This window comes from Limulus polyphemus, unplaced genomic scaffold, assembly GCF_000517525.1.
Source record: "Limulus polyphemus unplaced genomic scaffold, Limulus_polyphemus-2.1.2 Scaffold3581, whole genome shotgun sequence".
In the NCBI taxonomy this organism is placed as follows: domain Eukaryota; kingdom Metazoa; phylum Arthropoda; class Merostomata; order Xiphosura; family Limulidae; genus Limulus; species Limulus polyphemus.
In genome coordinates, this window is record NW_013669191.1 from 1 (window position 1) to 11,010 (window position 11,010).

At 30.3% G+C, this 11,010-nt stretch overlaps 1 protein-coding gene across 2 annotated transcripts in view; it reads right to left on the reverse strand.

Annotated features, from left to right (window-relative positions):
• Positions 1-1,485: 1,485 nt before the first annotated feature.
• Positions 1,486-11,010, reverse strand: part of LOC106469633 (leucine-rich repeat neuronal protein 1-like) — a 25,915-nt gene continuing 16,390 nt past the window's right edge. Inside the window, exons 1-2 of one of the 2 annotated variants that reach the window (XM_022398212.1) lie at positions 10,423-10,457; positions 1,486-8,912 (exon numbers count right to left, since the gene is read on the reverse strand). In XM_022398212.1, coding sequence (XP_022253920.1) covers positions 6,039-8,864 — 2,826 coding nt within the window. In that variant the 5' untranslated portion in view covers positions 8,865-8,912; positions 10,423-10,457 and the 3' untranslated portion in view covers positions 1,486-6,038. Of the gene's footprint in view, positions 8,913-10,422; positions 10,458-11,010 lie in introns of those variants that run through there. The other variant, XM_022398211.1, reaches the window with a different exon arrangement.

Below are 11,010 nucleotides of genomic sequence, written 5' to 3' on the forward strand. Positions count from 1 at the left end.
AGTACAGGATAGTTCTAGAAACGTGGCGTCACAGTAGTCATGTGACTTGCTGACGCAACAGATGGAAAACCATCTCAAAGGAAGAAAATCAGTTATTCAAGAGTGCAGTGTCCAATGCAAGTGTATATACTATGTTTGTCTTCGTTAATAAATATTTTTATTCTGTATTACACATTGTGTTTAGTTTATTTTTTACCTAAGCTCAGTCAATTTCACTGAATTCAGTAATGCTTCATGATTTATCCTACTTGTCATTTCATTATAAAACGAAACTACCAAATACTCAGTTTAACCTAAGAACACCACAAGTACACAAATTGCTAGAAACGTTTATGTATGAATATTTTTGAAAAGTCTATGTGAAAATGAAATATATATATACCTTACTAAATTAAAGAACATATTAGACACAAAATATGCTTTTCACACTTCCAAACCTGGATTAAAGACTAAATTAAATGCTGACCAAATCTTCCAAGATTTGTTGGGATGTGTTGTATTATTTTGTGATTTAGAATATTAAGTACTTCTAGTCAATTTCTTGCAGAGGATAGGTTTTATTAATTTAGAATTTACATTTAGATTAAAATAATTTTTATTTATGTAGTTCACTTATTTCAGATTGAAACTTTTAATAGTTGAAGTGAGGGAAATCAGACTTATTTCTGACCGTTACAATGGTTACTCTAAAGTGACTAAAATTTTATAAAATAAACATGTAAAAGGTTTAAGTAACTCATCCTTTTAATATAAACTTCTGACAGTCACCTATTAACAGCTGAGGTTTTTAACTCTTTCCCAGATGCATTTATCAAAAAAAAATATAAACAACACCTATGAAAATGCATAAACTGCAGTAAATAGATATATAAATGATAAGGCATAGACCACATTATGCCCATATTGGACATCAAATTAACAGAAGTGTAAAAATATACTTCCCAGTACACCTAATTGTCTGTAGCGTATGTTGACAATAAAAATACAGTAGCTAATTTTCTTTTTTTGGGTCTTAAAATGTCTTGAAAAATATATGGTCAATTTTTTTTTGTAAGCTCTGTAAATCACTTTTTTTTCCAGAGCTTTGCAATACTACTTAAATTTGGCATTACTTAGAAATAAAAAAAACCACTTGAAATTTAAGAAACAAAAGGTACTACTACATATTGTTTAATTTCAAAATTATACGTAAAGTTTAATGTTTCATAAAATCCTTCATAGAAGTATCCAAAGTACATTAGTTAAATACCACTTTCAAAGCTAAACAAAAACAATGTTTCAGAAATTATGTGCAAAGATATACAAAGGGTTATCTGGGAATAGCTGGCCCCTGATTTTGAACTAGCAGATAGCCAAAAGCACCTCTCACCAGACAACTGACTGAATAGTGAATTTGAACATCTCTTTTTTTGCACACCCTTGGCCCTAAAGTGTATTTTTGCAGTAATGAGACACAAACCAAGAAAGAGAAACAATGAAACAAAATATCTAGTAATAAATTTATTTTCTATTTTCATATCTTTCTTGCATGTTTCACAGCACTCATATTATATAATTCAAAAAATACTTTTATCCAATTATAATGATATTATTATAAGCAGATGTTGTATTTCTTGTCAATCATCTGTTATTTAACTTCTACTCCAAATAAGTCAATTCAAGACATTTCAAATAGGTTATATTAATATCTGTATGTACTCAAAGTTGTTTACGACATCTTTTTCAGTACATTTATTCATGTCAGTATAAGATACACAAAACAAACCAACAAAGAACTCAAGGTACTGAATTAAGGCATGTCCAAATAAATGCTTTGGTATCTCCTGGCTTATACAATTCTTAAGTGGAATTTAAGACTGAATTGCAAGAAGTTTTAAGTATAATTAATTTTTCCAATGCATCAACAAAGCATATTGTGCTAAATTTGTAATGTTATAATTTAGACATTAACTAGAGGGCACATCACATTAAGATTGGGTTAGTTCTAGAATGTTTGGGAATATTACTGAATGAGGGAATTTGTGAAATATCTAGAACAAGGATTAGATTACAAATACAGATGAGCCAGTTAACTGGCTATGTAAGCTTACAGTGTAACAGCAAAGCATAAAGAAGATAGTTATTTTTTTAACTGGTAGAGTGAATAAATCAGTGGTTTTACATTTTCGGATCTGTGTTAGTTATCACATATATTGAGTTGATTTGTACATGCAGGTTGATTTTTAAGGATAGTGTAGCACAGGTAGCATAGTTATGATTGTAGGCTTACAATAACTTACAAAGTGTACAAGCATGTAAAAAAACATTAAGGATGAAATAAAACTAAATTATTTTGTGTGAACTGGATATTATATATTTCCACTAGATAATAGAACCTGCCAATGAGAGAACAACATAACAATGTGTTTTTAGTCAGTTAAATATTTTTTAAAACAAGAATATTCATATAAAGAAAATATGACAAAAACTGTCTTGGCTTTGATATCTTTGGGTGTTGTATTTTGTATGTGCTGCCCTCCCTCATATAATGTTAAATATACAATAAATTTGCACAGAACTAACTAAATATTTTCATTTTTTTCTATGCATTTGTAATTTTCCCAAGGGTTAAAGATTGTTTGAAACATTAATGCTAGAAAATCTACTATGTTATAGTTATCATAACAAAACTTCGTATTTAAAAAAAAAAAAGTGTTTTTAAGTTAACATTAAATATTTACATGTTATATCTGTAAATATCTTCCATTTCCCATTCAAAGTTCTTGTTTTATTTTCTTTAATTAAGAAATTTTTCACCTTCAAATTATTCAAGGTGTATATAAATTACAGAAGTATTTTCTTATTTGAATAGAATAGGAACCATGCCAGACAAACAGTTGCAATATATGGGAAACTGATGTCTGATGAGTTTTACCACTGGTTTAGATGAGGGTAAGTTAAAGACAATGTCTATAAGATAAAGGTACAGGACAATTGCTCTGATCACTCCAGAGATGATGGCACATACACGGTTAAAGATCAATTACTGTCTGGACATCTTGCAAGCTATAAATAGTGCCCATGCCAAGATGTACTAATGGCACAACTGGCCAAATCTGAGGTGTTCAAACTGCATTATACTTTAAATATTTATCTTGTATAGTTATTATATTCAAATAATAAATATTCAATAACTTATGGACACCCTGTACGTCAAGATTATTCGATATAATTTTTACCACAAGTGTTTATTCTTTGACACACTTCAAAATCTACAGATAACACAAATACCTTTAAAGGTTTTTTTTTTTTAAATTACATTAATTTCAAGATAAGTTCGTTCATACTTTTCTTGGACATTTTCTAGTGCTTCTAATCAATTTTCAAAATTTTTTACTACACTTTCATTCATAGACCAAGCATTATTTAAGAGATTAAGAACACAACTTCTAGCAAGAAAATCATTGTATCATAGAGATTATTCAAAAAAATTATGAGAATAATCTCGCTTTTCATTTTCTTAGCTAACCAAAGCTGATTTGTTTTTTTTTCCTGTCTATATTGCCAACAAATAAACATGAGCAACAGTCTAACAAGAAAGTGAGACAAACTGAACTATTCATTCAGAAAGAAACATCATAAACGTGGATATAGCCGAATGTGTAGTAGGAATAAATAAGTGACACATTTATATATAATTAATATTTACACTTCACATAACCTTCATCACAAGTACCTGAACACAGAGATGTCTCTACTAAAACAGAAGACATACTGGTATTATATCTTTAATGAAAATGTTTACTATTTTTCAATTAAAAGTAACTTATCAATCAACATGTTTTCCAAGTGCCTCATACACTGTAGTTGTAGAAAACTTTACATCACAAGTAGCCAGTTGTTCCATTATAATGTATTTATACAGAAAATATTTTATCATCAGAACATTTTACAATTAAATGCTTGTACCATGCATGGTTTGTAAAGTACTTAAACATTTTCTAATTATCACAATTGCAAAAGAAGTGGCTGACTTTTTGTGTACACTTATAACCTCACCACTTTGGAATACAATCATCATCACTACAATAGCATTGCATTGTTTTTCTGTTCCTATAATCAGCATAACTGGTTCCTGTCATGATAGATAGTGTTGTGTATTCAACAGAACAGCAAACCTGGATATCATACCAGTAAACAAGAAACATGTTTTATACTTACATACTACAATTTTAAATAACATTTTACTTTTTAAACATAGGAAAAACTTCTGTAAAAGCACAATTTTGCTGTGATCATGAACTTTTTCTATTTTTTTCTTTTATGTGACTCATATTTAGAGTACCTATAATTCTTTAGGTACAAAATGTACACTGACGTGTGTGCATACTGGATTCTAGAAATAATCACATGTTAAATTAATGTGTTTCACTTATCGTTTTTGAACATTTGTTGATTTTTTTTAATATATCTGGATATAACTAAGTAGAAAATAAAGTCCCGCTTTTGTTTGAGCCACTAAACCTACATGTATGAACAATTTTAAAAACAAACAAACAAAAAAATTGCAAGTTTTACCTCACAATTTCAAATAATAACACTATTAAATAATACAACTTGCATTTCACAACACTGCAGCCTAAGTTGTAAATACATAAACACCTTATAAATTAATCTGAACTAAATATGTGTAAAAAAAAACAACAATAAAAAACTGGTAAATATGTACTTTTACAATATTTTTTATGGAACTCTTTCTGCCTATTTTATTATTATTCTTAGAAAAAGTCATTCCTAATAGCTCTTGAACTGGCTATTATCTGTACAAGCTATTATAAAAAAGCAAATGTTCATGAAAAACTACTGTTAATGATAAGAACTCGCTAGTACTGGATATAACAGATGTGATGTGGTTAAAATATTGTAACAAGTTCTTTGCTTTCAGTCACGAGATCTTAGAACTACTGAACAGTGTCTGCATACACTCTGAAAGAAATATAATTGCTCATTTATCGTGAAGCTTTGAGAAATGACAAAGTACATGTTACAACATATGCATCAGTTTTCCATTATACATATATAGACATTTAGTGTATACACATTTACTAACAAATATTTATAAACACAAGTTTCACACTACCACTTCTTAATTTAAAATGTTTGTGGTACAACAATGTAAGAAAATCAACTAAGGTGAATTATGAAGACTTGAAAATACTAATCTTGTTTATTTCTGACCTACTACTTTTTACTTATTATTTTACTCTTTTCATTTAGTGCAAGTTTTAACTACTGTTCCACTTCACTTGATTTAAAACCATATTATTGTAAGTAAACACTTTCCAACAAGCTTTTAATGTTACCTAGCAATAATATTTTGTTTGCTCATATCTGAACAAATTAAGTCAGCATTATTTGATTACATATTTTAAATGACTCTTTGACAGACTTCTTGTGAAATGTATGTGAATTAACTAATAAAAAAATATACTAAAACATCCCTTGAACCTCTGGCTACTTACTTCATTTAAACTAAACATATTAGGAATACGATACAAAATTATTACATGCCCAATTAATGTGTCAGATTTGTAGAATCTTGAAAGGTTTTAGTCCATGAAAATAACATTCATAAACATTATAATCAAATTTACATTTAGCTTTACCTTTTTATACTGAGTAGCAAACTTAACCATAATTTTCCATGTACTATAAAACAAGCACACTCATTTTACATTACTGCTCTGGTAAACTTGTTAATTATTATTTGAAGTTCAAAACAGAAAGGAATCATTAATGCTATTGTTACATTACTGATCAAGTTTTGTTTCAAATACACAATAACAAACACTTGCCAAAAATACTTTCTTCAGGCACAGTTTACAAGATAAAACCAAAATTGCATTTTTCTGTCTTTTTTTTACTATACAAACATTCAATCAGGAATGTTATGAAACTGTTCTGCTGAAAATGTTTTTTTTTTATTTTGTGATTTAATATAAAGAACTTAAACCAACACAGTAAAACATGCAAGTAGTCAGTTGGATTTAAATTATTTCTTATAACTTTGTTTCTGGGAGACTCAAAGACCTCTGCAGGCATTGGGCAGGAATCACAGAAAGGCCTGTTATATGTTCTCTACCACCTCTTTCAGCCTTACAGACTGCCAACAGTGGGAAGTTATTTGCTTCATTGGTGAGTGTTACCAGACACTCATTTGGCATTTTTGCTGCATTTTTATTGACAGTATCTGTAGTAGGGATTTCAGTAGGAGTTTTGCTGCAAAGTGTATTTGAGGCACTTACACAGAGTTCAGAATGATTTGGTTTAACCACAGTTGCACAATACCTGAAGTCATTCTGAATAGAATTTTGAGACCTTGTTTCATCAGCAGTAAAGTAAGCTGACATTTGACTAGAGTTGTCCCCATGATCTCTGTGATAGCAATGTGTTAACTGAACTGGAACAACATTACCAACTGCTGGTGTAAAAACAGTTTCTACCATGATCTCAGGTTCAAACATGATGGAATCTGTGCGGGTACAGACATTTCGACAACTTTCCAAGTTTAAATTTTCTAAAATTTTGTTCAAGTGCTGCTGCTGAAGCTTGTAATTTTCTCGTAACTTGTAAAGTTGGTGAGCACTGAATTTACGGATACGATTTCGTTGATATACATAATTCTCTCTTAATCGGTCTATCTGGCCAGAACTGTAATCTCGCACTCTGTGGACTTGTTGATAATAGTTATCTCGAAATCGGTCTACTTGCTGGGTACCATAGTCGCAAATATCTTTCAGTCTGTCTGTTTGCAGTGAATAGCTTTCTCTAAGTTTCTCCATTTGTTGAATACAATTGTCTTTGATTTTCTGGACTTGAAAATAGTAGTGGTCTCGCAGACGATCCAGCTGCTGACGTCTGTAGCCTTCCATGTTCTCTAACATACGCTTGATTTGCTGTGCTTTTGTGGAATGAGTAACTCCACATGGAAAGAGACATTCTACCCCAGATTTCTTCAATATTACATGGACTAAAATAACTATTAGAGTTAACAAGAGAAACCCAAAACCAGTTGCAAAGCCCACTAAAATACTAATTATTTTTATATTTACCAAAAATGTATAGTCCAGAGTTATGTAAATATTAACAACCTCTTTATTTAAAGGATTTGATGCAATGCACCTGAAATTACCACCACCCATTCTCTGAATCTTATTTATATAAAGACTGCCATTTCTGAGTAACGAAAAATAGTCACCTTTTGTATAACTTAGAATGTCTTCTGTACTACTATATACATGAGGGTAACCACCAGATGAGAACTGATTTTTGATGACAAAATCAGTATTTTCATGCTGTGCACTCCAGTGGAAGACTTTATTCTGTGGAGTTATCCAAGTGAGGTTTGGGGTTGGATTACCAACTGCTTGACAACTAAGTACAGCTGAAGATCCAACTCTGTACTTTACTCTGTAATAGTGATCTTGCACAGTAGTATTTGTACACACCATGTGTTTGTCAAGAGCATCCAGAAATGTGTGATGAACTTGTGACTTTGGAGAGGAACACACAGTCTTAAATGGATTCAACAGATGAGTGTTGGTATGATCTCCAAGCCATTGCAACAACCAATACAAGTAGCAATCACAGTGCCATGGATTACCAGCTAAGTCTAATATTTCCAATGTTGATAAAAAATCAAGTACTCCCTGATGTAGTGTGGTTAAGTTGCTTCCCATTAAATTTAAAACTCTGATATTAACCAAGGGAATGAATGCATCTTTTGCTACTGCAGAAAGTGATGAGTTGGCAATGTGCAGCTCTTCCAAGTTCGATAAACCGGTCAACATTGGCTTGGTAATTTTTGACAGTCTTAAGCAATTAGACAAGTACAATTTTTTCAAAGAGTTTGAAGACCTAAACAAATTATCTAAAGATATAAAGAAATTGAAACTAATATCTAGCACTTCCAAATTCTCTAATGGTTTCAAAGTATTTTCATGTAAAAAGCTAATTTCATTCTTACTAAGATTCAGCCATTTCAATTCTTTCAGTCCTTTAAAGCTCAACATTCCTACATATATAATTTTGTTGTTACCGAGGTCTAAGGTGTTTAAATTATTTAGTGATGAAAAGACTACATTGCTCAAATTGTGTATATGATTGTAATTTAACTTCAGAACTTCTAGGTTTTTCAGATCTTTGAACCAATCATGCTGTAAATGGCTTAAATTATTTTCTGACAAGTCTAGTACTCTTAAAGAGTTTAGCTTGGAAAAGCTGTCCAGTTCAATCTTTACTAGTTTATTATTATTTAAATACAGCATTTCAAGGGATTTAAACTTGCTAAAGAATAAAAATGAAATCTTAGTAAGTTGATTATATGATAAATCAAGTATCTGCAGCTTTTCAAATCCATAAAAACTATCACTTGATAAAGACCCATGTAGTAAATTATGACTAAGATCTAGAACCTGAAGCAACAATAGAAATTTAAAAGACCCCCAGTTAAAGAATTTCAGTTCATTATGTGCCACATCAAGTTTTTTTAGGCCCGGAAAATCATGTAGAAGAGAACTGTTCAATGATCGAAGTTGAATTCCCGATATATTTAAGGCAGTAATATAGTTTGGATAGGATACTAGAGTTGTCAGATTTTTAACTGTACAACCAACTTGTATCTGATTTTCGTAATGATGGCACTTGCACCCGTGTGGACAGACTTCATCATCATATATATAGTCAGTTTCTAATATAGGTGTGTTTCTATTTACCAATGTTGTCAGCAATTTAGACTGGCTAAAATCTGAAGATATCACAACATGGGACTGGAAAATAAATATGCATAAAATCAGCACAACCTCACAAGCTCCAATTTGCTCCATTTCCTTTGTTGGGTGTCAGTCTTATGGCATTCTTTCTTTCTTCACTTTCTGTTTGAAAAAAAAAAGAGAAAAAGTTCTTTACTGTAAGAAACTTATAAACATATAACTCAATTACCTAATGGTAAGGAAAAAAATTAAAATGAAATTGGACATTTAAAAGTAAGAAATTATGTTTTTTAAGATTAAATGTTGATAAGATGTGAATATAATTAAAATACTCTTTGACCAATGACAGTATTTCATCCCCCAAACTTCAACTCTTCCCGATGTAATTTTGTAAAAATGTCTTGTTTTTGAATGTGAACATGAGTATGAAAGTTTAGCATGGGGATGAATTCTGCATAAAGAAAAATCCCACAATATTAGCATTCAGTCACAGTTTATGGTGCTGAGTTTACAAACATCCAACAAATAGGGAAAAATAAACAGTAAAACTCATAAGACAATTTAACTTGTGGACTTTTATGATACATTTATATATGTATAATTTAAATTATAGTTTTTAATCTTATTTTTGAAAGAAAGGTAAAGTTGGGTTTTTAGGCAAATTGATAATCATTTGTCATTTGAACATACTCTTATTTTGAACTATTTCTGCATAGTCCTTTTTATTTTTAAGGCTTTCACAGTTCTACAAACATATAATATATATAAATTTAGTCTTACCTACAGTCACAATTTTTAAAGCCCATTCTCACATATTAGTTTGTGAAAAACATTTTTTTGATGAAAACCACTTTACTATCACACATTCCATAAAAATAAGTCTTGGTTGAAGCAATTTCAGAATGCACTGTTGTAGATTTTTTCTTTTCATTTGAATATTTTTTATTGTTTTTGGCTAGTCAGTTTTTTCTCATCGTGTGACGAGTGAACAACTTTGATGACTAGAATTTTCTCTAATATTTAGAAAATGATTTTAAAGATACAAAATATGAGATAGGAGAGATTAGATCCAGACTGTTGATTCATTAGCAAGTCTGTTACATTGGCTGACTGATTACTCATTTAGCATATGTGTCCATTAATTCAATTTACAGAACACCAAATGTGTTACAATGAAGAAATAGACACAAGAAGTACTGTAGTCATGAGAAAATTAGTAACTATTTAACAATATTTGTGAAATTAAGCCTATCCTTAAGTTCATGAAACCATTTAAATGTAAAACCTGTAGTTAGGAAGAAATAAAATGCCTTTGTTATAATTATTTGGACTGGACTTTGTATTCTTTCTTGTTACCAAACAATCCAAAAGAACCCACTTAACATCAAAAACTGTTACAACAACATCTTAAAATAAGTGACTTTCCCACATATAGAATTATTACCTGAAGTCTTTACTATAATTGACAGTGTTTGATAAGAAATAACTATGTGAATGAACAAAGGGTAAATCATAATATTGTAACTGTTACTTGCACATAAGATATTTGGTTGCTAGAAGGTAAAAACCTTTAATTTCAACACAAACTACGATCATAACTATGATACGAATTACTATAGCAACGCAGAACGCTTATTGATAACTCGGTTGTAAGTACACGTAAATAACTTACATGTGCCCTTGAAAGAGGTAACTGTTAAGTTTTTGTATATCTACCTTCACGTGTAATATTGAATTTCTATATCAGCAGTTATAGAGCACGTGGCAGTAAATCTCTTCAATACAGCACTAAAATAAAGAGTACCCTTGCCACAAGAAAAACTGTTTCATTGAACTTTGAATATATACTTATTTTCTATGCAAATTCTATAAATTAGAAACACGTTATTTGCAAGCTAGTATGTAATTAAAAATGTTTTCATAGTGATTATTATTTTTGTTGCTACTGTATATTATTCCCGTTATTCAAATTATTCACGCCTTAATTAACTGAATTTATTGCTTTCTGGACATTCAGCTCTTTTTTTCTTCTTCTTCTTACCTTTGCAACGTGGTTTACTTAATGAGCCCTCTCCCAGCATTTTTAGCTGTCTAATAATGGTTGGAGACGGCTTGAATGGGTAATGAAGAAAAACTTTAATATAAGTTTAACATAACAGCAAATGTACAACGTTTCGACATGGTTTTGTCATAATCGAAACCTTGTCGAAACGTTGTACATTTGCTGTTATGTTAAACTTATATTAAAGTTTTTCTTCAT